We start from the raw sequence: 26244 nt of genomic DNA, 5'->3' as shown, positions 1-26244 counted from the left end.
CAATAAGTACACATTAGTTTTTAGTGGTCCTGGTCTCCTTATTCTAGATTATGTGTGTTGTTTCTGAGGTTTAGTTGAATCAGAAAATAAATTAGATAAATGATTAAACTGAATAGATACCTGGCATCCAGAATGGCAGATATACAGTATATATTAATATATACATATGATTTTATAGTTTTTCTTTCCTTCCAACATTCTGATTTTCTTTATTTACTAGTATCAATAAATAATGTGACGTAGATAGGGCAGAACTAAGTATAGGGGACAATATTAAATGTAACACAATACATGCTACAGTGGTATTTTAACATTGTTTATTGTGTATTTATCCATGTATTATTCATGTATTTATCTCTACAGCTTTGTGAAACAAACAATGTGGGGTTTTTTTCTCCGCCGTCACTCAGAAACTTTCTGAGCGGAGCGCCGCTGCAGATTTTCAGGTGAAGGAGGGGCGGAGGGCTCACCGCTCACCACTCATGAGGTGAACAACACAGCGGAAGTGCTACTGGCCGATTCAGTGAATGATTCTTTCGAGTTTCAAGGTGACTCGGGCATGCGAGCTGAATGACGGAAACGAGGTGAGTCGGTCATTTGTGCTGAACTTGACCGACAACTGACTCGAGCTGCTGAAAGAACGTATGTGAATTTAAGGAGCCGGAAGCTGCTGTGTTAGCAGCTAGCGTCAGCGGCTCGGCTACGAGCTGCTTTTAGCAGCTCTTGTACCATTACAGCTGCTTTTCTCACAGGGCGACTAAAGTGAGTAATGGAGTTAGACGAGCTGCAGAACAGTGACACTTATATTTTCCTCTCTGCAGCTGGAGGCTGTAGCAAGAATGACTCAGTGAACGAGTTAATGAACATGAAAACTCGTGAGTCACCATTCAGTAAAGTGACTCGCGGATTTTGAACAATTCGTTCAAATTCGATCATCACTACTACCCATAAAACAGCCACTGTTCATTTCTAAAAAAAAAAAAAAAAAAAAAGGGCTCTGAAAACAAAATATATTAGATATAGGGATTTATCAAATGTAAGTCACGAAAATGCAATGATTTAGTCGATTATAGCATTCTTTAGGTTTAGCACAAAGCCAATAAATAACACTGCGAATGAACATCCAAGAAAGGTTGGAAAAAAAACTGCTTTATTCTGTTTTATGTACTTGAGTGTTTTTATGGACCCGCAACAGCACCCTCCCGTATTAACTACATTGTTTTCAGTGTCAACTGCTGCAGTGCCAACACACTATGCTTCTTTGACGTGGGTTTAGGTGTTGTCACATGAAACCCTGTCATGGAGACGAGGCCTTAGTGTACCCTGTTCAAAAAGCACTAGGAAGGAATCACTGAGGGGTGCAACCAAAACGCAGGACACAGCAGGTGGAGAAACCAAAGCTCTTTTGTTTGAACAGAGGAAAACCGAGGTGGGATTCAATGGAGCTCAATGGAACTGTACATGCTGTCCAGGGAAAACATTGTGTTCTGAGTTCATGTTGAGTCCCTTCAAATAGCAGTAAGTCAACCACCATGATGTTTCAGTTCAAATTTAAATAATTACCCATGCTTCAAAATGGCGTGTGTGATCCAGAACACATGTTGGCTGACCAGTATGTAGTCAGCCAACATGGCAATCTTTTGTTTTCCTGCAGAATTGCCTCTGGTCGTTGATTTGGGCTTTATAAAGTGGGATAATGGCTTTCACTTTCAATCAGCTGTCAGGAAGCTTTGTGGCCACAATTGTAGTCCATAGTATTCATTTATGATCGTTACGAGAGCTGTATTAGCATAAAGGAATCTCTCCAGAAGAATTGGGTGGCTCTTAAAAGAGCCGTTGGTTTTGAGCAGCAGCAGATAGTCTACTTGGAGCTGGTGTACTTGGTGACAGCCTTGGTGCCCTCAGACACAGCGTGCTTGGCCAGCTCACCGGGCAGCAGGAGCCGCACGGCGGTCTGGATCTCCCTGGAAGAGATGGTGGAGCGCTTGTTGTAGTGAGCCAGACGAGACGCCTCGGAGGCGATGCGCTCAAAGATGTCATTAACGAACGAGTTCATGATGCTCATGGCCTTGGACGAGATGCCGGTGTCGGGGTGGACCTGCTTCAGCACCTTGTACACGTAGATGGCGTAGCTCTCCTTCCTGGTCTTTCTCCTCTTCTTGCCTCCTTTGCCGGTGGTCTTGCTCACGGCTTTCTTGGAGCCCTTCTTGGGCGCAGACTTGGCGGGTTCAGGCATCTTGATTCTTCACAAATCAGTACGGTGATCAGTTGGCGGCGAGACCCCTTCTTATAGAGGCTGCAGACAGAGCAGGCTGTGCTGTCCCCTGTCTGTGATTGGTTCAATTCCTCCTGGTTGGAGTCGTTTTTTGTGGGACTGACCGTTAGACAGCCCGCCAACTCACCGTTTGTTTAAAGAAGCGGGAAATTTAAGGAGAAATCGAATGAAATATTGAAGATAATATGTATGTGAAGCATCAGTGGAGTGTTTCTCAGCAAAGCAGAAGGGGTTTTGTTTTAAAAGTGAGCTGGGATCTGGGTCAGTCAGTGCTTCAGTGTGTTCACATGTTCAGAAAACACTCAGGAGTTCAGATAAAAGGAAACGTATGTCACGGGCACATAATGTGGAGACTTTCAAACTCATGATCAACTAACAAGTCAAACTAGGTTTATTGGCTTTGAGTTAAGTTTGAATGTAAACAAGTGCAGTTAAAAGGGGGTTTCAGTATAAAGTAAAAACAAGTGTAAACCATTGTATAGCATTAAATACGTCCAGGTGTTCTATGTTCATGTTTCATCAACCCTTCATGAAGCAAACATTTCACAGGCATTCACCATATCTTTTGACCATCGGCATTAACATACTAGTTGATGTAAGTGGATGTTTATTTGCTACGTGATTAAGTTCAGTTACGTTTTTTCAAACTAAATGAGAAATTCCTTCAGTCCCACAAAGGGGAGAGAATATTTAAACCAAAATAAATAAACAAATTAATTTAAACCCTTCCCAGTATTAGCTATGCTGCCGACTTGACGGGCTCAGGGAGCTTGGTTGTAACTTTGTAGCAACAAATGAGCAGTGACGTCAGAGCATGAACTCGTTTTAGACACTAACTTTCAAGTGAAAACAAAGTTGCATCTTTAATGAGTGTGACGGTTAGGTGGTTTATTAATGATATAAAGCATGTAGTAATTATGATCACTTGAATTGTCAACATAACGGGTCACTATACAAAGGTAATTAATACTGATAAAGCCAGTACAATTTTAGAATGATCTCTTTAAGGAGTGTGGGTGGCCCTGAAAAGGACCTTTGTTGGTTGTAAGGCTGCAGCAGCAGTTTAGCCTCCGAAGCCGTACAGAGTACGTCCCTGCCTCTTGAGAGCATACACCACATCCATGGCGGTCACGGTCTTCCTCTTGGCGTGCTCGGTGTAGGTGACGGCGTCACGGATGACGTTCTCCAGGAACACCTTCAACACACCGCGGGTCTCCTCGTAGATGAGACCGGAGATCCGCTTGACTCCACCGCGGCGAGCCAGACGGCGGATAGCGGGCTTGGTGATTCCCTGGATGTTATCACGGAGGACTTTACGGTGACGCTTAGCGCCTCCTTTGCCCAGTCCTTTTCCTCCCTTTCCTCTGCCGCTCATCTTCAAGTCTCACAAATACAAATACCGAATGAATTCTCTGCAGCGCCGACACGCCTATATACATCACATAGGAGGACGTAGGAGAAGACAGTTGGTCATATACACGTGACCAATTTCCTCTGTGGTGTTGTGGGCAAGAGGGGAAAGTTATTGGGCCGCTGCCTCCTGATGGACACCAAGTGGATCAGCAGGGAGGGTTTCTCGACACAATTAACTTGTGACGCCTTAATGTGAAAATGTTGCAAATAGTGCTGAATTGCTAAAATTATACAGAGGGTTTTTTTTTGTAAGATTCTTGCCACAATTGACTAGCAAAGCATCTCCGTTGACACAAAACGAGGCAGTCCTCAGAGAAAGTTGGTTCATGTAAAACGTGCCACTTTTGGTCAATCATCCACAAAGAGTTCAGGTGTGGACGGCAAAGACGATCATTTGTGGAAATAAGGCACATAATCCCTTAATGTTTTGTCTTTTATTTGGATGAAAATGCACGTTTTAAACCAAGAAACCATTGTTTGTGTTTTTTCCAGGAATACTTTGACATGTGAAATATTTTCAAAGTGATTATTCGTACTCAGGATGTTCTCAAGCCGTTCCTACAATGTTTTATCTTTTAATGGTGTGGCTTGCACTGCGATGTTTCACATGACAATGAAGTTAATGCATACTCGTCATGGGGAAGTTTTACAAATGATCTGGATTTATATGGCAAGAGCAGAAACCGAAGTGTAGTTTTGCCCATTTCAGTGTCTACTGGGTGATGTTTGTTGCTTTTATAATGAAACCACGGTGTTCTAGACAATGTGCCATTTCATTAACAATGGCAAGTCTGCAAACAGTCAGACAATCAGGCTAGACTGCCATTACTATGAACCATTAATTACATTTGTAATAATGTACACAGTGCCTCCCAGTGATATCAGGTGTGTAAAGGCAAAACTGTGTAAACATTTGAGATTTAAAAGAGTTAGGATTTGTTGCACTTTGTGAGACGTGGGTGGCTCTTAAAAGAGCCTTTGTGTTTGCTGGTTAAGGGCTGCTTTACTTGGACTTGGCCGTCTTCTCGGTCTTCTTGGGCAGCAGCACAGCCTGGATGTTGGGCAGCACGCCGCCCTGAGCGATGGTCACTCCGCCCAGCAGTTTGTTGAGCTCCTCGTCGTTGCGCACCGCCAGCTGCAGGTGACGGGGGATGATTCTGGTCTTCTTGTTGTCGCGGGCAGCGTTTCCAGCCAGCTCCAGGATCTCAGCGGTCAGGTACTCCAGCACCGCCGCCAGGTACACAGGAGCTCCGGCTCCCACACGCTGAGCGTAGTTTCCTTTACGCAGCAGTCTGTGAACACGACCCACCGGGAACTGGAGTCCCGCACGAGACGAGCGGGTCTTGGCCTTCGCTCTGGCTTTGCCGCCGGTCTTTCCTCTGCCGCTCATGTTGTCGAGATGCTCGTTAAGTTGAACCTCAGTGAAACTGTGGTGCTGCGTGGGCAAATTCTGTCTTATATAGGGAGGAGAGCGCGAGCCGGTCCATGACGCACCAATGAGAAGCCGCTTCCAGCAGAGTCACACGCGCTCAGCGTCAGAGACACTGAGAATGACCTTTCCTCCAATCAGCAGCTCTCACTGAGGAGGGGGTTGTGAGGGTCTGACTGGTCAGACGATAGTAGAGACAGTTAAATTCAATTAAAAATAAAATATTTCCGATCACATGACTCAAACCATATTTTAACACGTGTTCAAGTTTATCCACGTGTATTTAAATAGATCATAACTTGATTTTTTTAAATAAATCATAACATTTAAACATGGATTCAAGGTTAATCAGTGAAAAAGAAGCTCCCATAAGTAGAACTCTTTACAAGATAAACACAAAAGATAAATCTTCCTCTCAAACCATCTTCAAAGACATTTTGTTGCCTCAGGTTATATTTCATTAGTTTAATATGTAGCCTTTGATCGTGTCCTTGTTTCATTGAGTTGAGCAGTTTGTACATGTTCAATTCCCTCTGACATGTTTCAGATGAATCAGAGACGCATATTGAGAATAGCTTGACGCAAACAGATTAAATGATGAACATTGAGTGTCGGTACTCACATTGTTTATAAATATGTGACTGACTTCATTGCTGAACATTAACAAACAGGTATCAGTGACTTTAGATCTGGATTCAGTTAAAATCGTGTAACTAAAGTGTTCAACCAGTCAAGGAATCTCTCCAGAAGAATTGGGTGGCTCTTAGAAGAGCCGTTGGGTTTGAGCAGCAGCAGATAGTCTACTTGGAGCTGGTGTACTTGGTGACGGCCTTGGTGCCCTCAGACACAGCGTGCTTGGCCAGCTCACCGGGCAGCAGGAGCCGCACGGCGGTCTGGATCTCCCTGGAAGTGATGGTGGAGCGCTTGTTGTAGTGAGCCAGGCGAGACGCCTCGGAGGCGATGCGCTCGAAGATGTCGTTGACGAACGAGTTCATGATGCTCATGGCCTTGGACGAGATGCCGGTGTCGGGGTGGACCTGCTTCAGCACCTTGTACACGTAGATGGCGTAGCTCTCCTTCCTGGCCTTTCTCCTCTTCTTGCCTCCTTTGCCGGTGGTCTTGCTCACGGCTTTCTTGGAGCCCTTCTTGGGCGCAGACTTGGTAGTGTCAGGCATCTTAATTCTCCGGCACTTTGCAGCAACGAATGGCCTCGTGACGTCAGAGGGACTGCTCTTATAGCTCCTGCATGTAAAAATCACTGTGCTGTCTCCCAGTGGTGATTGGTTCAGCTCGTCTCATGGTCGGAGGAGTTTCTTGTTGCCATGGAAATGTTCCCTCGTCCGTTATTCTGCGCGCCAGTTGTTGAAAATGGTCATGTTTATGACAAATTCATAGATAAACAATTCAGCCGAGTCAATTTGAGAAGGAATATAATAAATTCAGGGAGGATTTGTGAAAAAGGTCAATAAAATAGCAGTTTTACTATCGTCAGATGCTCAATGTAAGAGGTGACCTGTAATCTGTTTCCATTCTGCAGAAAGTTTCCTGAAGTTTTTTTTTTTTTTTTAAAGAAAAAACGAGAAATAAAGGCTGAATTTTCATATTACATTTAAAATAGAAAACATTTTCAGAATCATTCGGAATGTGACCAAGAGGTCAGAGAAAATAACAAGCATTTGTTGTCCTGCTAATCCAAACGATCTAGAAAACATGCTGATGAATCTTGACAGTTTGTGCATGAATGGTCCTTTAAATATTTGAATTAAATGTCAATTGTTCAACGGGAAATTAATATATTTAACAAAATATGGAGTTAATATGGTGCTTAAAGTTTTACATTTCCAGATATTTGAAAATTGACAAAATAAACTAGGATTGCATTTCTGTAAAGTTAAAGTGCGATATGTACCTCCTGGTGGACAAATAGGGGAAGTGTCATACTGTGATGAATTATAGAGCAGGGGTGTCAAATGCAGATCCTGGACTGAAGCTTTGCACGTTTTCAACGTCTCTTAACCTCATTAGTCAGAAAACGAGCTGCTCATTAGTCAGTGGTGTTGAAGCAGGACACATTTAAACGTAGAGGCCTGTTGTCCTTGAGGACCAGAGTTCAACACGTGTTTATAGAAAAAATAAGTTGTATTAACAGGCAATTGAAAGACAAATCGTAAGGAAGCATCTCTCTAAAAAGTGTGGAGGCTCTTAAAAGAGCCGTTGTGGTGGTTGGTGGAACAGCAGACTGAACTTTAAGCTCTCTCTCCACGGATGCGGCGGGCCAGCTGGATGTCTTTGGGCATGATGGTCACCCTCTTGGCGTGGATGGCGCACAGGTTGGTGTCCTCGAACAGGCCCACCAGGTAAGCCTCGCTGGCCTCCTGCAGAGCCATGACAGCAGAGCTCTGGAAGCGCAGGTCGGTCTTGAAGTCCTGAGCGATCTCTCGCACCAGGCGCTGGAAGGGCAGCTTGCGGATCAGCAGCTCGGTGGATTTCTGGTAGCGACGGATCTCTCGCAGAGCCACGGTACCGGGCCTGTAACGGTGAGGCTTCTTCACTCCGCCGGTGGCCGGGGCGCTCTTGCGGGCAGCCTTGGTGGCCAGCTGCTTCCTGGGAGCTTTGCCTCCAGTGGACTTACGGGCGGTCTGCTTGGTACGAGCCATTGTTCCTGCTCTCGCTGTGTAAAGACAAGTGGAGAAAGAGCGGAGACTCGCTGCATTTAAGCACCGGGACCAGCTGGGACACGATGACGTCACTCTCTCTGATTGGTCAGCAGCGTTGCGGGGAGAAGCCCCCAGCTGAGACTGAGCTGCTGATTGGAGGACAATCATTTGAAAGTGCCGCGTGAAGTGAGAGCGGTTCTCCCTCTGCTGCTGTGTGACGAGCACTAACTACACTGGACTGTTCAAGAAAACTTTCTGGACAATGACTTTACTTCAGAACAGTTGAAATCTTCTTGTTTGTTTTGTCTAGAAATAAAAAATATATATGACTTGTTTGTAGTGTAATCCGATAAGTGTCCATTGAGAAATATATTGATTTGGCCTATAAACTGTATTCAGCTAAATTGGATTTCTTTATTTTTTGAGGATACAAGTGACTTGTGGAAGTTTATAGACAAATGTAATAAAAACATCCCCCTGTCTCATAAGGACAGTGAAAGTGTCAAAACTTAAAATCTAAGTCTGTTATTCCATTTTATACTCGCTCTGCTTAATGCAATGGCTAGAAGTAATGTTTCCCTCAAGCACGGACAGTCAGTCTGCTTTCCAGTTATGCACCAGATTTATGAACCAGCCTGCCAGAGAAGCTGAAGGTTGCAGAGAAAGTTCAAAGCGTTACTTGTGTCCCTTGCTATGCATTTATATTTTATATGTATGAACTATGGCAATGGGAGGACGGATTTAAAGGCACTTTGCTGCTACATTCTGTTTAATTTGCAAGATGTTTTTAAGCCTTAAACGAGTTGAGACCCAGCAGAGATGAATGTAGTGAACAATGTTTGTGCAGTGAAGGAATAGTGATGAGGACTGATCTCTTTACTGAAGCTGTGGTGGCTCTTAGAAGAGCCTTTGCGGAGTGTTTGTTGACAGTGAGAGCTCACTTCTTCTTGGCTGCCGTCTTCTTGGCTTTGGGTTTAGCAGCCTTCTTTGCGGGGGCTTTCTTGGCTGCAGGTGCTTTCTTGGCTGCGGGGACCTTCTTCTTAGTCACCTTCTTGGGGCTCTTGGCGGCCCTCTTGGGGCTCTTGGCTGCGGGTTTCTTGGCCGCTGCGGGTTTCTTGGCCTTCTTGGGAGACTTCTTAGCAGCTGCGATCTTCTTGGCTGCTGCCTTGGGCTTTTTAGCTGCGGCGGGTTTCTTGGCGGCGGGTTTCTTGGCTGTAGGAGCCGCTTTCTTTGCGGGCTTCGCGGCCTTGGTGTCGGCCTTCTTGTTCATCTTGAAGGAGCCGGAGGCCCCGGTCCCCTTGGTCTGGACCAGAGTCTCCTTGGTCACCATGCTCTTGATGGCGGTCCTGACGCGGACCTTGTTCTTTTCCACGTCGTAGCCTCCGGCAGCCAGAGCCTTCTTGAGGGCGGCCAACGACATGCCGTTCCGCTCGTTGGAAGCGGTAACAGCCTGGACGATGAGCTCGCGCACGCTGGGGCCGGCCTTCTTCGGGGCGGCCTTCTTCTTGGCGGCCTTCGGCTTTGCCGGAGCGGCAGCGGCTGCGGCGGCTGGAGCTTCTTCTGTCATTCTTCCAAATAACGAGCTGAGGTTTCTAGTCGAGAAGCAACGAGAGTCTGAGTTCAGATGGAAATCTCCGAGCAGCAGGCGGGACTTAAACACATCATGAGAACCGTGGAGACTCAACCCAGCGAGCGGCTCCGGTGTGCAGGCTGAACGGCGTCACTTGTGTTTTCTGTGCGGAGAATAAAGAGTTTCTAATGACTTTGTGAGCATCGCTGCTCCCTGAAAGTGAAGGAGTCCACAGCGGACTGCTGTCTCTTCATGTTCAGCTCACATTCACTTCTCACAATCTCTGCAATTCGTTACTGGAGCCTTCAAAAGTCACACATTCAGCCCGGAACTCAGCGCTGCCCAGCGACTTGTCCCTCTCTTTTCAACAAGAAAATACCTTCACACGCAGCAAATATCCACCAAAACACACTTTACAGCTTCAGCACATGCTTTTCCACAGAGTCCGAGTAGAAACTTTCCACTGCTGATGAGAATTTTGTGATAAAATGAGGATTTTGTAGGAGCAGCAAACACACTGATGGAGGCGGAAGCAGAGCGCAGCCAGCTCGTTTCTGACATCAGCTGTGAGGGGATCTCACTCATATTAGTACTTTAAACATCAAAATATTTTATTTGCCAGTGAAATAAAATCGAAATGAATGTCACAATTTTGTTAACTTGATCATTTCAAGACACTTACATGAAATACGTTTCATTAGTTTTTTTTAAGAAATGAAGTTGGTTATTTTGAAGTTCATGACGTTCTCTAAGTGAATGAATTCATTTATTTGTGTTTTATGTTGTTTGTCATTTTGTTTTGATGAAGGTGAGATCTCATAATCGACATTCGTTCATTTCTTCTCTGACATTGTGACGTGTATTTCTTAAAATTATGTTTTCATATCATTCATTTAATCTCCGCTTCCTAAGATGACACATGAGACTTTCATTTAATCAATACATCTTTGACATAGAGTCAAAAGAGTTTAAAAAAAATCCAGATACACATGAAAGTTAAAAAAAACACCAACTTCTGCAAATTGTAATATATAGCTCAAATGATAAATCCATTTTTTTTAAATTACAATTTTATTTTATGAAAATATATTTACACGACTCACATTGGATGTGAGCATAGTCGTGGACACGGAAGACAGGAGCATGTATTTTCAACCTTCAGTTTACTTTAAATCATTTTAATTTGGTTGATTTCTTCTTCGTGTGGTTGAAGGGGAAGCTTCACATAAAAACCCTTCACCAAGTGTGTCCAACAAAAACTGATAAAAAGTATAATGTTATAGATGGGCCTGACAGCCCGGCCAAAAATACACCCAGATAAAAATGAAAACTACAAACAGGACAGCCAAGCCAAAAATCAAATGAACAAAGACAAAACACCATTACCACAGAAAATCTATGGAGTACCTGATAAATAAATGTGTACTATATATTAAATATTAGTACTTGGTGTAATGGGAATTAACATTTTGCAAGTTATCGTTGATTCATGCATGTTTGTGTTGTTCGCTGCTTTATGCCTGCCAGGCCACGAGTCATTGTACCTTGTACATATGAGAAGATATTTTAACGGCGCTGCTCTGAGATGTCTTCAAGGTCTCTGGCCTTCGGGCTGGAGGAATATCTTATCTTATAGCAGTGTTTTTCAACCTTTTTGAGCCAAGGGACACTTTTTTATTTGGAAAAATCTCGAGGCACACCATCACCCAAAAATGTTAAACTCTGTAGCCTATATTAACAATATAAAGTCATTCTCATCAAAGTTGTATCAACAGGAATCAAATATATACAGAAAAAAAAGTGTTTCCCAATTTCTTTTTTTAATTTTTACTCACTCAGTGTGAAACCTGGACCTGTTTGGATGAAGAGCTGATATCCTGGTTAGCATTCTTCCTTTTCAAAAACTTCTCCATCACTGTCACTGACAGTACTTTGATACAAGATGGGAGCAGCGCAAGTGGTGGAGATTAACCAGGCTGACGTCTGTTAAGTTTAGATTTCACTGGCAACGTTCTGTGCTGCCATCTATTGGCGAAGAGTATTTATACATGAATACTCTGCACTCTGCTCTCACAGCTGACAGCGGCTGTGAGAGCAAATGTTTTTTTAGAAAAAAATGTGAAATTGTATAATTTCCCACAGCACACCTGACTATATTTCGCGGCAACACCAGTGTGCCGCGGCACAGTCGTTGAAAAACACTGTCTTATAGCATTCCTACCTTCTCAGCTCACATAGAAGCATACTTACACACACACAGACACACACACCAGTGGTAACCTTGCTTTGTTGTATCGTGGAATGAGAATGTAACCGCCGACTTCAACATTATGAATAAAAACGGGCAACGGAGGGAAGAACTTCGCAGACTGATGAACAAGCTGTGAGGTGACTTCACCCTCTGCCCTTGCGCAAGAATCTTGATTGTTGTGACTATTATTGCTCTCGATACTGGGGTTGTCTCTTTTCTATCATTCTAGCAGGTTTTTCACCTAACAGTACCATAGAAAGCGCTTAATGTTTCATTTCTATTTGTCAGTCACCAGGAAAAATGTGCTTGTGATAACAGGAAGTTGTGTAAACGCACCTGAAAGCAAGTTCCACTGTCGGATAATAATGCGACAAGAAGAGTGGAGGATTTATCATAGGAGTGTTCTTCGCCTCTGATTACTGACTTAAAGAAAGCAGAATCTTGAAACAGGCTTCCTGATGCACATCGTGGCCTCAGGATTGAGAAGACAGCATACATCATCTTATCACTGTCACGTTTCTCACTGATTGGTGAGTGACTTCATTCGTTTATGTTTATTTGCCCATCTGAGGTATTATAACAAAACAAATTACAACAATACTAGTAACAAGTTCATTTATATGGACATTTTTATACTTCAAATACAACGAACCACAATCAAAGCCAATAAATGAATGACATGAGAGAACAGAAACAACTGCAGCGTTGAAGCAACAATTGTGGTATTCAAACTGTCAATCTCTCCCTGTATTTCTGTGTCTTTCAGTGTGCGTGTAAATAATTAGATAGTTGGTTTTGCACTTCCTTTTTTGGTTTTACACTCAAGAGTGCTTTTTATGTGACCCTCAACACAAGCTTTAAAAAATGCCAGGCTTAAGTTATTACTACAACCAGGTTGACAAAGACTAATAATAACAATAATGATAATAACAACAACAATAATAGTAATAATGGTAACATCACCTAAAACATCTGCAATTAAAACAACTTTTACTGACAGTGCAAAAAAAAAAGCCACAGCTGTTCCTGCCCTTGGTTTGGCATGCTGGTCATATTTTGGTCCTCTTACCGGGTTCCCTACTCACAGGTTCTACTGTATTAATTTCAATCACTAAAATGTTCAAAACCAACTTGACAGTATTTTTTTTTAGCAGATTATCAATTGATTGGGTATATTTGAGTTTATTTAGGTGTATTTATTTGGAACAATGACCAAGCAACGGACACTAAATGCCACCAAAATTACAATAAATTGAATCAAATGATTGCACTGTTGGTCGTGTCACTGCAGTGTGCTTCGGCACAGTCCAAATGGTGCCATCTGCTGGATATTTTTATGTACTACATTTGAGGGACGGGCTTCACTTGAACACTAATAATCAGCGATACTCTCCACATTTCTCACTCACAATACATGAAAAAATAACTAATTTGAACAATGTCCCAATGTCCATGCGTATCAGATGTGTTTTTGCCGGACAAAAACCGAAGACCAACACCTGCTGATTTGTTGTTCCTTTGTATTTTCGACTCAACAGAATGAATGAAGATGTCTAAATACTGTGAAGATGATACGAACGGGACAGTTTAAAGCTTTGGTCGGCTCATATCTGCTTTTCATAGTTTCTTAGTTGTTATCTGAGAGGCCGCATGAACGCAGATCGCCTCACTTCAATATCTGACATTGGTATGGTTTTACCACTGTAAAACCACCATTTGGTGGCGCTTGTGTACCAAAGAGATCTCAACTAATAAAAAACACTGAGGAAGAAAAACTCTGCCCCTGTCTTCTCCTACGTCCTCCAATGTGATGTATATAGGCGTGTCGGCGCTGCATCGAACTCATTCGATTTTCCTACTGAGAGACTTGAAGATGAGCGGCAGAGGAAAGGGAGGAAAAGGACTGGGCAAAGGAGGCGCTAAGCGTCACCGTAAAGTCCTCCGTGATAACATCCAGGGAATCACCAAGCCCGCTATCCGCCGTCTGGCTCGCCGCGGTGGAGTCAAGCGGATCTCCGGTCTCATCTACGAGGAGACCCGCGGTGTGTTGAAGGTGTTCCTGGAGAACGTAATCCGTGACGCCGTCACCTACACCGAGCACGCCAAGAGGAAGACCGTGACCGCCATGGATGTGGTGTATGCTCTCAAGAGGCAGGGACGTACTCTGTACGGCTTCGGAGGCTAAACTGCTGCTGCAGCCTTACAACCAACAAAGGTCCTTTTCAGGGCCACCCACACTCCTGAAAGAGATCATTCTAGAATTTGACTGGTTTTGAGTCTTAATTACCATTGCCGTGACCGTTATGTTGACAATTCAAGTGATTATAATGACTACATGCTTAGATACATGAATAAACCATCTAGCCGTCACACTCATTCAAGATGCAACTTTGTTTTCACTTAAAATCTCTGCTTAGCAGGATGTGACGTCAGCTGCTCATTTGTTGCTACAAAGTATCAGAATCCATATGAGCAACACATCTAATACTGGGGAGCGTTTTAGTTTATGGTTTATACATTTATTTTGGTTTCTACATGCTTGTATACATGAATAAACTATATAACCGTCACACTCATGAAGATGCAACTTTTTACTTGAAAGTTCGTGTCTAAAACGAGCTCATGCTCTGACGTCATTGCTCATTTGTTGCTAAAAAGTAACAACCAAGCTCCCTGCGCCCGTCAAGTCGGCACCATAGCTTATACTGGGGAGTGTTTAAATTACTTTTGTTCATTTATTTTGGTTTATACATTCTCTCCCCTTTGAGGGACTGAAGGAATTTCTCATTCAGTTTGAAGAAGAAACGTAACTTAACTTAATCACGTAGCAAATAAACAGCCACTTGCATCAATTAGTATGTTAATGCCGATGGTCAAAAGATATGGTAAATCCCTGTTTGTGGAATGATTGCTTCATGAAGGGTTGATGAAACATGAACATAGAACATCTGGACGTATTTAATGCTATACAATGGTTTACACTTCTTTTTACTTTATACTGAACCCCCCTTTTAACTGGGCCACCCACTTATCTGTAGAGTTCGTTCCCTCTGATTTTAACGTGTAACTCTTTATCATGAACCCAGGACTAGTACAAAATGTTAGTTTTAAGGTTAAAATCTGAAGATTTGTCACAACGTATTCACATCTATTGCTTGGATGCCATAGTTGCTGCAATCCAGACCCACAACGATATTTAGTGGAAAGAACAACCTTTTATAATTTGCTGAATATAGTGGCAGCAAGAAAATATGAAGATGGAAATTGACAGCGAAGTCCCATTGATTACACAGGGGACTTATTGTACTGTGTGTGTGGCATCAATCAACTCACACCCTTTATTCCAGGCCGGTCTCTTGGACTGTGACCTTTGCTGTCAGTCTTTTCATACACTGCCAAAAAAAATAAAGAATACAAATAAATCCAAGATCTCAATGAGAAATTAGTTGGAAATATTTATTCAATATATAGTGTTGAAAATTATCAAATAAATTGTCCCATCGCAATATGGATTTGGATTCATGTTCAAAATTAAAGTGGCAACTGTCTGATTCAACGTCAAGTGAAAATTCCTCGAGACAAGTCAAACTGAGCCACATAAGTGTGTGTATGGCCTCCCTACAACGCCTGGGCATGCTTCCAATGAGGAGGTCGATGTTCTCCCAGACCTGGACTAAAAGCATCGGTCAACTCCTGGACAGTCTGTGGTGCAACGGGTGGTTGGTGGATGGAACGAGACACGATGTCCCAGATGTGCTCAATTGTATTCAGGTCTGGGGAACGGGCGGGCCACTCCATAGCATCAATACCTTCATCAAGGAAGAGCTGCTGACACACTTCAGCCACATGAGGCCTGGCGTTGTCCTGCATCAGAAAGAACCCAGGAACCACTGCAGCGGCATCTGGTGTCACAGTGGGTCTGACGATCTCATCCCGGTACCGAATTGCTGTCATGGTACCTCTGGTGAGCACATGGAGGGCTGTGGGGCTATCTTAAGTAATGCCTTCCCACACCATTACTGACCCACTGCCAAACCGCTCATGCTTGGAGGGTGTTGCTGCAGCAGAACGTTCTCCATGGCGCCGGAGGATGTTGCTGGTCGAATGACAATTGTATTGAATTTGTGTTTGCATTGCAGTGAAATTTGTGACATGCATGTACAAGAAAAAAACATACTGAGGGATTTTATTCAAATGCATGTACTCATTTTGGAAAAATACATTTTATTATTTCTTTCATCATGTTGAATCGATTTTTTTTTTCACTTTTTAAACAGGCTAATAGTCTCCTCATACTACATACAAACCAAGAGCTTTATCTGAGCTCCGTGTCAATTGAGTATTTTGTCAGATTATCAACTGAGTGGGTTTATTTCCTATTAAGTGTATTTATTGGAACAATGACCAAGCAACGGACACTAAATGCCACCAGAAGTGCAATAAATTGAATCAAATTTGGTTGGTCGTGTGGTGTGTCACTGCTTCAGCAGTCCAAATGGTGCCATCTGCTGGATAGTTTTATGTACTACATTTGAGGGACGGGCTTTACTTGAACACTCAGGATCAGCGATACTCTCCATATTTTTCACTCACTGGTTTTATTCTTCCTGATTTATATTAAAACTCGTCCTTCTTTTCAATATATTTCAAGCTTTAACACTAGTAGTTGTGAGTTTTTTCAGGTAGCTGTCTTTGGTGAGTTTTCATTCCACCCAGTGGAAACAATAGAAGTCTCACAAAGTGAATGCTCTTTCAACACGTCAGCTTTATTTCACTCACTAAAAATAATTCAGAGATAAAGTCCATTCTGCTCACTTTCCTTGCATTTCCTTGTATTTCCAGTCACGTGAAGTCACATGGCACTTACACAACCGAATGACTCAGTTAACAAATGAACCAATCACAGATAAGAGGCAGCGCAGCATGATTTGCATGAGGCCTGCTTAAGACTCCCACACTGCAGCATTACAACACCAAAAAATCAACATGCCTGATATAGCCAAGTCTGCGGCCAAGAAGGGCTCCAAGAAAGCCGTGAGCAAGACCGCCACCAAGGGAGGCAAGAAGAGGAGAAAGACCAGGAAGGAGAGCTACGCCATCTACGTGTACAAGGTGCTGAAGCAGGTCCACCCCGACACCGGCATCTCGTCCAAGGCCATGAGCATCATGAACTCGTTCGTCAACGACATCTTCGAGCGCATCGCCTCCGAGGCGTCTCGTCTGGCTCACTACAACAAGCGCTCCACCATCACTTCCAGGGAGATCCAGACCGCCGTGCGTCTCCTGCTGCCCGGTGAGCTGGCCAAGCACGCTGTGTCTGAGGGCACCAAGGCCGTCACCAAGTACACCAGCTCCAAGTAGACTATCTGCTGATCAAAACCAACGGCTCTTTTAAGAGCCACACAATTCTTCTGGAGATCAGTTGTCTGCTGAGGTTCTTAATGGTAGTTGTAGTTTATTCTGTAAACTTATTTTGTCAATGTGACAACATCATCCTTATAATTTGTGACTGAAGGGGTTAGCCTGTGAGTAAGTGAAATTACTGTTGCAAAGTATGGGTTCTTCACTGAATATCTATAGCCTTCACTCTTCTGGTAACTGGTTTTCTGTTAAAGTAGGGCCCAGAAGAAACTTAATTTTTTTTATTCCACAATCTGAGACATCCATGCATTCCACACCATTTAATCCAAATTAAACCTATAATCTTTGGTATCTGCCTGGGCTTGTCACTTTTGCCTTTCACACACGTCAGGGGGGGGTGGGGTGTGCACCTTTATACTTCTACCTACATTCCCCAGAATGCTTCATTCTTAAAGACAAATACTTAATACAATTTTGTCATCACTGAGGTTTTAACACATGCTGCAGAGGTCTAGCAGTATGACTGGGTTTGCCATGTTGGATGTCTCATGACAGTAAACAGTTGCACTTGAGGCATTATTTGGTCAGATAACAAAATATTGGCATGTTGTGTAGCTGTATGTTGCACTAAGAAACAGGAAACCAGTCCAGACCTCTCAGTTTATTGTTTCCCTGCTGACCCGAAGACATGGATTGCAGCTGTGAGGAGGACAGGCTGCGAGACAGCTAAGTAGTCTGGACCCTCTGTTTGTTTCTGTGTGGACAGTTTTTAATGGTTCAATCACAGAAGTTTGTCCCTCCTGTTTCCTTCTCCAGACTGGTCGGGAGACTAACTCCCCTGCTTAACAGCAGTCGGGAAGCTTGACACAGGACTGGGTTTCATGCTCGGCATCTGTAGCATTTATTTCCCATTAACTCTATACATGTACAGCTCTTTCCATCTAAGCTAGACCTGCTTCGATTAAAAAGTAATTCATCACTCCTTACTGCTGTTTAATGATGGTGTTTACGTGGGATTATTTGTGTTTAACGCAACCTAGGATGTTCAAAATGGTGGATCAATTATTTATGATATCACTTCATCACGTGGGTGAAAAAGCCCAATAGTATTGAAAAAGGCTTCAGCACTGGAAGCTTTTCAACATAGTCCTCTTCAGTGGCATCTGCTGGCCAAAGGTATGAACAGCAGCTTAAATCAACTTCTCCATTCTGGTTGCCCACTACAGAGTTGAGTTGCAGCTTTGGTTTAAAATCATGTGACAGTTCTGTCTAATATCAGGCTGTTGTTGTGGTTCTATGAACAGTTTTGGGGTGAAAAAATAATATGTTTACATGATTATTCAACAATTTTGATTAATAAACTTTAGTTGGAATCATTAACAAATCAAACTGAGGCCACATCCACACCAGGCAAAACGGATCTTTTATCTCCCCAAGGTTCTCAAAATAAAATGCCGCCCAAACGTCACTATGAACATGGCTTCAGGGCATGTGGTACACATGCCAGGCCTTTAGGGGCACTGTGACTCACCAAACACAACAAAAATGCAGAAGAACACAGACCACATAGAAATTTAGAAGTAAATGCCTGCTCATAAACCTCTATATAACTTTGAGTTCTACAGGTCTACCACCTGGGGGTTGTGAACGGCACGAACCAGGGTTTTAGAATTTCCCTACTCTGGGACCCATTTTCAAAAAAATCCCATTTTTGTGCTTCTAAAACACAGACTCATGTGGATGATTGACCAAATACAGCTTGTTTAGGTTAGGTAATCCGCAAGCTTGTGTGTTTATTTTGCTCCTTTGTTTGTTAGGAAATGGTATGATTTTTTGGTTTATTTTTAGGGACCATCCACAGTCTTATCTCCCTACCAAAGAATAAACAAGTGAAACAGACTGGTCTTAAAGTTAAAGCTCACTCATATCCAGCCCAATACCTTCTAACTGTTTGAATCAATGAAACTGGCTCCGCCCCTCTGATCCAAGTTCTGCCACCTGTTGACGTCATCATACCTCCTTATGTACCGTGTTTGGCCAACCAGGTCGTAGAGATGGCACAGCTCTATAGTTGGCAGAAAGAAGCACATAGAAAACACACACACAAATATGATGCACTTGTAACAAATTGTTAATGTACTTTTAAGATTATATGGGCCAGGTTCATTTATGTGGGCATCATTTTTTTGTTGTTCTGTTATCGCTGCATTTTGCATCGTTTTTGTGTCTATTTGCAAATCTTAACCACAATCTGACCAGAATCAGCCTCAAAACCTCAAATGAATGACTCAGTTTTGGGATTAAAAGCCAAACTATAGTGTTCAAGAAATGTATATAAACAACCAATACAAAGCACAAGAGGTTACATGTAAAGTGCAGTTCACACTTCTTTAAGGATATTTTTTTAACCTACCAAGTTGCACATCCAATTGAGTTAAACCCTCTGAGGGTGATGCAATCTGCTGCTTCTTCTACGTGAGGTGAAACGTCTCAGTGGAGAGAGATTCCAGCTCCATATGCTGGTTTAATCCGCCCAGGTGGTCCTGTCTGCTTCTATTAGCGGAGGCTCAGAGCTGCATCAGAAAGTACAAGGCGAACAATGTAATGATCCCAAATTTCCAAACATATGCAAGAAAAATTCAACCCCAACATACTTTGCAACTGACAGCCTGATCTTAAGCTGATCTGCGAAGGAAAAACATGTTTCTATCCGTGCAGGTTGATCTTGTAAAGTTGGTCAGGAGGATCAGAGAGCCGATAATCAACAGAACCTGATCCTGATTAACCCTTCATCAAACCCTGCCTTCATCTGTCAGGAGAGTCGGAGCTGTGAAAGACTTTTACTCGGGAGGCAGGAACGTTCTCTGGTGGCTTCCTTTTACAGCTGCAGCTCAAAAAAAAAGCTTCGTCAGTTATTTCTTCCCACTTAATAAACATTTAGGTTGTGTGTTTATGTCTTCATGAAAAGCACACGAAAGAATTAAAGATTCTGTACTTGGTTTATATGCCTTATGAGTGGCAAACTTTTAGGCTTTTTGGTTCCTGTGTGATAAATCCAAAATAGGCAGAAGTCTGAATTAATTTATGGATAAAGAAAACATTTGCATTGTGTGCTTTATGTGTATTTTATTAAACTTTGTTATTTACCACAAAATATCAATTTGACTTCATTAAAGACAAAATTATTCAATACAAGTGTAATAAACTTTTAATCAAGGCTTCAGAGCTTGTCCCATGTTTAGAGACTGCAGTCAAAATATCAATAAATACACAAATAAATACATAAATAAACAAATAAATACATATCCTATCCAAACTAACAATTAAAGTACTACAGTGAGTATATAAAAGTGACAAATGTAAAGAGATGTTCTTTGTAGCCATCAAGGCAACTCAGACGGGCGAGGGTCACTCGATAGGGACAAAGCCAGTTTCCAATCAGCTTTGAGTGCAGACACTCACACAATGCTTGGTGTGAATCCTAGAAGCTCTGTTTATCCTCAGCCACAGATTTATTCTGTCAGTCTCTCTCTCTCTTTACAGCCGTACGCGAGTTGCAGCAACGGGAAGAAAACGGGTCAATTGTTGAGCTGGTGTACAACCTGTCAGATTGTTTGACTTCTTGTCAACCGTTTGACCTCGATCTGGAACCTGTTGCGTCGCTCCACTCGATGATAATCCCCACCCATCTGGCACCTTCCGTCAGCAGGTCAACGCGGCGTTTGCTCGCAGGTGTGTAGTCGTTTATTTGAATTCACAGCTCTGCTCTCCCATCAGACAGTTGATCTTCTTCCACCAAGTCGCAGAGAGGCTCTTGATCTTATCGGGAGTCTTCTTCCTGAGGGTGAGCCGTGGCTCCGGGACACTGCTACTGTCCATCTGCTGGATGCTGGCCAAGATGGCCGCGTCAAAGGCGTCCTTCAGGTTCTTCTGGGTCAGGGCCGAGCACTCGGCAAATCCAGCTGCCCCGAGGTCTCGTGCGAGCTGGCGACCGTCTTCGGTGCCAACCGGCCGTTCCTGGTTCTGCGCCAGATCGATCAGTACCTGGACGTCTTCCCTCAGGTCCAGCTGGGTGCCGACCAGGACCAGGGGTGCTCCGGGACAGTGCTGGCGAATCTCGGCGACCCATTTGTTGGTGAGGTTACGGAAGGAGCAGGGGCGCACCACGCTGTAGCAGAGAAGAAAGACGTCGGCGTTTTTGTAGCACAGCGGCCGAATTCGCTCCAACTCGTCCTGCATGAATAAGGAAAACAAACAACTGCTCTGAATCGAAATAAAGCAATCAAAATGATGCAGAATTGCAGGTTTCCATGCTGAATGAAGCCGACTATTACTAGATGGCAGGAAACACCCTGACCCAGGACTCTTAATCTCAACTGAAGTGGAGGCCACTGCAGGAACCGCCATCACACGGTCGTCTCATTTCTCATTATGTCCTACTTCATGTCAGTCAATCCAAAGTGGAATCTGTGACCGGTTCCGAGGGATCTGAGACTTCACCTGCTCGGTGGATTCAAAGAAGGGCTGTATTGTGACTTGGAGTAGCCGAGGGAAATTGCCCTTTACTTTTATTTTTGGAGAGACTTTGGTTTCATTGTTATTAAGTCGGTGTTCAGACTGGTGACCTGCCTGTCTTATGGAAAAGAAAAAAAAATGGTTGGGAGGCCTCCGTGTTATAGCCATTCACCAAAAGAGGGCGATGGAGCACAAGATCGACGAAAAAGCCGTGAAACACACACAGGTTTCACTCCAGCAGGGGACGATGTACACTATAGGGGGGGCGGGCAAGTGAAGAACTAAGATCAGGCACTAGAAGCAGCCTGCAGGGGCCACACGACACTGAACAAAGCAACTTTTAACGTAAACACCTGTTGAACTGATAACTACTCGTCTGACTTACGTTGATTGATCCATCAACCAGCCCCCATTTCTATCAAGTATGAAAACAGAAGATGAGTCTAAAACAACATATTCAGTACCTGCTGCATGCATGACGGAGAGGGAAAGTGTGTCTCACCTGTCCAGCCATGTCGCAGAGCTGCACGCGCACTGGTTTCCCGTCAACGACCACCATCACTAAACACGTCACAAACAGTTAATGGAGGAGCGTTTCTTGTACAGTAATAACAGTTTCATCTACTATTCCAATCGTGGCTATAGAAAGACATGACTGGACTACTTGAGTGAAAAGGGAGAGAGAGTCATATTTTGAGCGTAAAACGTGCGCGCGACGCTCATAATGAGCCGTTACCTGTGAAATTGTCAAACGCGGTGGGAACATATTCCGTCGGGTATCCGTTCGTGGTGTAGCTGACGACGAGGCTGGTCTTACCCACCGCTCCGTCCCCCACCAGGACGCAGTTCACCTTGCGCTCAGGCGCGGATCCGGAACGCCGCCTCTTGACGCTCAGGGGGAAGTCCCGATTCTTCACGCGCCTCGGCGGCGGCAGCGGCACCGGGGCGAAGTCTCCTCCGCACACCGGGTCCGACACACGGCGAGACTTCTGCGGCTTCCCGATGTCCTGCGGGAGCATGGCGGTGCGGGTGTGGGCAGGGCGGGAAAAGCGACGCGGGTTTTTGTTGAGCGCTGTGGCGGTTCAGACTCGTTGGAGACGCCGCGCTGCTGCTGCTGCTGCTGCTGTTGGCTCCGTCGTCCTCCGACGCATCTCGACTTTCTTCAGTCAGCTTGTCGAGTGCAGCCCGAAACCGCGCCGACGGCCAAGTGTTTTGTGTGTGTTTTCGCTGGAGCCGGGGCAGAGCTTTTCCACGCAAAGTGGCACAGCCGCTCAGCAGGAGCTCCTGATTGGCATTCTGACCGTGTCTGCGGCGGCCGCGCGTCCTAAGAGGCTTAACGCGCACTGCGCCATATGAAGCTCTGCAGCTTTCCAAGTGAAATCAACTCAGCTTACTGAAATACCTTGATCCCAGCTGGCAAAATCTGCAATATGGCCCCTTCTTTAGCCAATTAAAATGCGGGAATCCAAGTTGAAATCGTACTGATATAAACGCTTTGATTCAAATAATAATAATAATAAAATATACAGCAATGAAAACGTTTACAGCAGTTTAATACCACACAACGTACTAAACAGGGTTATTTTCCAAGTGAATTTAAAGTCTGCTCTTTTTCTTTGTATATCTGAGTAAGATACACATATATAACGCTTTTTTTTATTATTATGATTAATTATTCCTACCTTCGGTTCAGTCAGACAACCTCACATGTTACAGTCGTCATCAGACAGCTGCTCAGTAATTCTATCAGTGGTTAGCACTCTCCTCACAGTGAGAGGTCATCCCTGGTGTGGTTCTTGACCAGGCATGCAGTGCCAAATAAACAAAATAAGAAGAACAGACATCAAACATGTCTTCCTTTGGATGAATAGATTGTGGAGTGACAGGATAAGTGATGCTTTTTGGTATAGTTTCCAGCAATCGTCGATGTTATCGGCTGATACCAAACTCTCTGTGGAGTTTGCACATCCCTCTTGTGCTTATGTGTTTCCTCTCACAGTTGAGACATATTTGAGGCTCTGACTCCACATTGCCTGCAGGAGTGAACGTGAGCAAAAGGGTTGCCAGCCTGTCTGAGGTGTAGCATGCAGAGATCAGCTCCAGAACCATGTGGCCTTCAGTTTGGTTGAAGTGGCGAAAAAGATGAATAGACCGGTGCTAAAGTATCCCGACGCCTCCCAGTGGAGAGCTCAAGCCCAGAAGTGCGAATTGAATAAAAAGGGGGTTTGTATTCAAATACATGAATCATCATTTAACAGAGAGAGAGAGAGAGAGAGAGAGAGAGAGAGAGAGAGAGAGAGAGAGAGAGAGAGAGAGAGAGAGAGAGAGAGAGAGAGAGAGAGAGAGAGAGAGAGAGAGAGAGAGAGAGAGAGAGAGAGAGAGAGCCTGGAGCTAAACACAGATTTAAAATCAAAAGAAGGAACGAGGAACGAGTGGGCTGGAGTCAGAACAGTGGTGAGAAAAATAACTCAAGCAATCAGACAATAAGTCATCTGGCTGTGGGAGGACACACACACACACACACACACACACACACACACACACACACACACACACACACACACACACACACACCACAGCTTGGATATAACCCACAACCTGTTTGATGTGATGCCAACCACTTTACCACCTAAACATGTTAAATGCTTCTTATTGTGGTGTACAGATGCTCTGAAAGCGGAGCCAGCTCAGCAGCTCTGACACATGATGAGAGAAGAAGTGAGGCGTGTGTGTGTGTGTGTGTGTGTGTGTGTGTGTGTGTGTGTGTGTGTGTGTGTGTGTGTGTGTGTGTGTGTGTGTGTGTGTGTGTGTGTGTGTGTGTGTGTGTGTGTGTGTGTGTGTGTGTGTGTGTGTGTGTGTGTGTGTGTGTGTGTGTGGTGGATTGGGCTGCTGTGCCTTAAACAGCAACTAAAAACATCAGCAGTGAGTGGGTGCAGCCCTTGGATCCACAGACACACTCCGGCTGCAGGATGTTTATCCACAAATACTCGGGCTGTGGTCAGGCGGCTGGATGAGGCAACAGTTCACCTCATCTCCTGGACAAGCGTCAATGATCCGAAAGGAAACTGAAACCTCTTTTGAATTCTCTCTTTTCCACTAATGATCTGACTTCACTGATGTTAATGAGACACACTTTGTAGACACGAGTCTAAATTCAGAGGAGAAAATGTTGGATTATGGCGTCCGTCCCCACGTGGTTCAAAACCCTGCCCACATTTTAACCCTACTTTCTGTGGTGGGGCCGCCTGACAGAGTTGGGCCTGGGTGCGCTTTGCTGTACCATATAACCTCCTGCTCCCGGGGTGATCTGATTATTTGCAGTTTTATATTGTGGAACCGTGACTTTTGTATGCACAGCAGCTGTGACGCATCAGCAGCATGAAATGAAGATTAGTATAGCTTAGCTTTAGTTAGCATTTTGAATGTTGGTATTTAATCTCACATGGCTGCTGCTTCTTTATGTCATCAGTTCATGAATGTGTTTCTTTTCAGAAACACTAAACATCCAGATTATAGAGAATCTTCCTCCCACTAGCTGAGGCAAAACTAATGATGTTAAAAAGCTCTTAATAGCATTTCACAAAAATCTGCATTTTATTTTGACCCCTTTGACAAGTTGTTTGTGAAGTCAACCTTTAGCAAAACCCGGAACAGAGCTAATGCTAACTGCAGTGAAAATATCTCCATTCGGGATACGACAAACAAAATTGTGTGTATTTTTTACATTTTTTTATTGTGATCTGATTATTTTCAGTTCTGTATTGTAAACATTTGGCAACAACTTCTGTTACCCACTTGAAACAGAGCAAATGCTAACTGAATCACACATCTCTGAGCTCTACCCATTATAAATCTAATCTATTGTCTGTCAGCATGATCATTGTTTAAGGTTTATGTCTTTGATCAGACTCAAACACCAAATTTTACAAACTTTGAATGTTCATAAGAGCAAAATAGACGCGAAAACAGGAAATGGAGTAGTTAAAGATCGCACTGAAATAACATTTTAAAGGTACGGTTTCTGAAAGCTTTCTTCAAGAGCAACTTCTGAAGATTTTGACTTACTTCTGCCATCTAATGCACACAAGTTGTATTACTGAAATCCTGAATACAGAACCTTTAATCCATAGCATGTACATTAAAACACTTTTATACAGAGTAATTTAACCATCTTCTGCTCGTTAAGACTATTTCAGGGCTCAAATTTGTTTAGTTATGTTTAGTTTTGAAACCATTTTAAAACAATTGATACTATTTATGGATAATGGAATATTGAAGAATTTATAACTTCAGATTTCACAACCAACAACTAAAAAAAAAAACTCCAAATGGAAGGAAATTGTCACTTGGTGCCCTAGTTAAGCTTTCACAATCTGGTTTTGCATAATATTCTGAAAATTAACGAGTGTAATTTTCAATAATACTAAAATGTCAAAGAAACAATAAAAAAAAATGGGGGGAAAAAAACATATGGTCACTTAACTGCCAGTCTATGCTTTTGATTTTTATAAATGTTCCTCCTTTTAACCCTCAGACATTTAATTTACTGCCCTCTCAAGCAGAGTGGGGCGTTATGAGGCCCATGGACCAAACGTGGCTCTGTGGTTGTCTTCGACCGGACAAAACATGAAAAGAACTGATGCATCAGAACCAGGTGCCACTCGGCTCTTTAAAATATATCAATATTCAGCAGAACTGAATTAGATTTATGGTTCAATCCTTCGTAGCATCACTCGTTTCCCAAATTGACCCCTTAGGAAATATAATAGCTTC

At 43.5% G+C, this 26244-nt stretch overlaps 9 protein-coding genes across 9 annotated transcripts; 2 read left to right on the top strand and 7 right to left on the bottom strand.

Moving 5' to 3' along the window:
- Window positions 1-1766: 1766 nt before the first annotated feature.
- Window positions 1767-2241, bottom strand: LOC308147743 (histone H2B 1/2-like). Its single transcript, XM_080520068.1, has one exon. The coding sequence runs from the start codon at window positions 2234-2236 to the stop codon at window positions 1862-1864; it is 375 nt and encodes a 124-aa protein (XP_080376194.1). The 5' UTR covers window positions 2237-2241; the 3' UTR covers window positions 1767-1861.
- A 1097-nt stretch (window positions 2242-3338) lies between these two features.
- Window positions 3339-3650, bottom strand: LOC308149220 (histone H4; the record flags this gene model as incomplete). The annotated part of the gene is made up of 1 exon (XM_080520897.1): window positions 3339-3650. One exon carries the CDS (start codon window positions 3648-3650, stop codon window positions 3339-3341), a length of 312 nt encoding a protein of 103 aa, XP_080377023.1.
- Window positions 3651-4191: 541 nt separating this feature from the next.
- On the bottom strand, window positions 4192-5163 carry LOC308128669 (histone H2A). Its single transcript, XM_080494320.1, has one exon. It carries the CDS (start codon window positions 5076-5078, stop codon window positions 4692-4694), a length of 387 nt encoding a protein of 128 aa, XP_080350446.1. The 5' UTR covers window positions 5079-5163; the 3' UTR covers window positions 4192-4691.
- A 613-nt stretch (window positions 5164-5776) lies between these two features.
- On the bottom strand, window positions 5777-6292 carry LOC308146232 (histone H2B-like; the record flags this gene model as incomplete). Its single annotated transcript, XM_080517952.1, has 1 exon — window positions 5777-6292. One exon carries the CDS (start codon window positions 6290-6292, stop codon window positions 5918-5920), a length of 375 nt encoding a protein of 124 aa, XP_080374078.1. The 3' UTR covers window positions 5777-5917.
- A 1071-nt stretch (window positions 6293-7363) lies between these two features.
- Window positions 7364-7774, bottom strand: LOC308149130 (histone H3.2; the record flags this gene model as incomplete). The annotated part of the gene is made up of 1 exon (XM_080520798.1): window positions 7364-7774. The coding sequence occupies one exon, from the start codon at window positions 7772-7774 to the stop codon at window positions 7364-7366; it is 411 nt and encodes a 136-aa protein (XP_080376924.1).
- Window positions 7775-8711: 937 nt separating this feature from the next.
- LOC308148857 (histone H1-like) lies at window positions 8712-9341 on the bottom strand (the record flags this gene model as incomplete). Its single annotated transcript, XM_080520389.1, has 1 exon — window positions 8712-9341. One exon carries the CDS (start codon window positions 9339-9341, stop codon window positions 8712-8714), a length of 630 nt encoding a protein of 209 aa, XP_080376515.1.
- Window positions 9342-13468: 4127 nt separating this feature from the next.
- LOC308128578 (histone H4) lies at window positions 13469-13780 on the top strand (the record flags this gene model as incomplete). Its single annotated transcript, XM_080494188.1, has 1 exon — window positions 13469-13780. One exon carries the CDS (start codon window positions 13469-13471, stop codon window positions 13778-13780), a length of 312 nt encoding a protein of 103 aa, XP_080350314.1.
- A 2801-nt stretch (window positions 13781-16581) lies between these two features.
- Window positions 16582-16956, top strand: LOC308148865 (histone H2B 1/2-like; the record flags this gene model as incomplete). The annotated part of the gene is made up of 1 exon (XM_080520404.1): window positions 16582-16956. The coding sequence occupies one exon, from the start codon at window positions 16582-16584 to the stop codon at window positions 16954-16956; it is 375 nt and encodes a 124-aa protein (XP_080376530.1).
- Window positions 16957-20700: 3744 nt separating this feature from the next.
- Window positions 20701-22490, bottom strand: LOC308149379 (rho-related GTP-binding protein RhoU-like; the record flags this gene model as incomplete). The annotated part of the gene is made up of 4 exons (XM_080521099.1): window positions 20701-21189; window positions 21857-21886; window positions 21974-22032; window positions 22208-22490. The coding sequence occupies 4 exons, from the start codon at window positions 22488-22490 to the stop codon at window positions 20701-20703; spliced, it is 861 nt and encodes a 286-aa protein (XP_080377225.1).
- Window positions 22491-26244: the final 3754 nt, after the last annotated feature.

This window comes from Blennius ocellaris (assembly GCF_963422515.1).
Source record: "Blennius ocellaris genome assembly, chromosome: 3".
Classification (NCBI taxonomy): domain Eukaryota; kingdom Metazoa; phylum Chordata; class Actinopteri; order Blenniiformes; family Blenniidae; genus Blennius; species Blennius ocellaris.
Note: the sequence above shows the minus strand (reverse complement) of the source record. Positions and strands in the feature narration are given on the sequence as shown.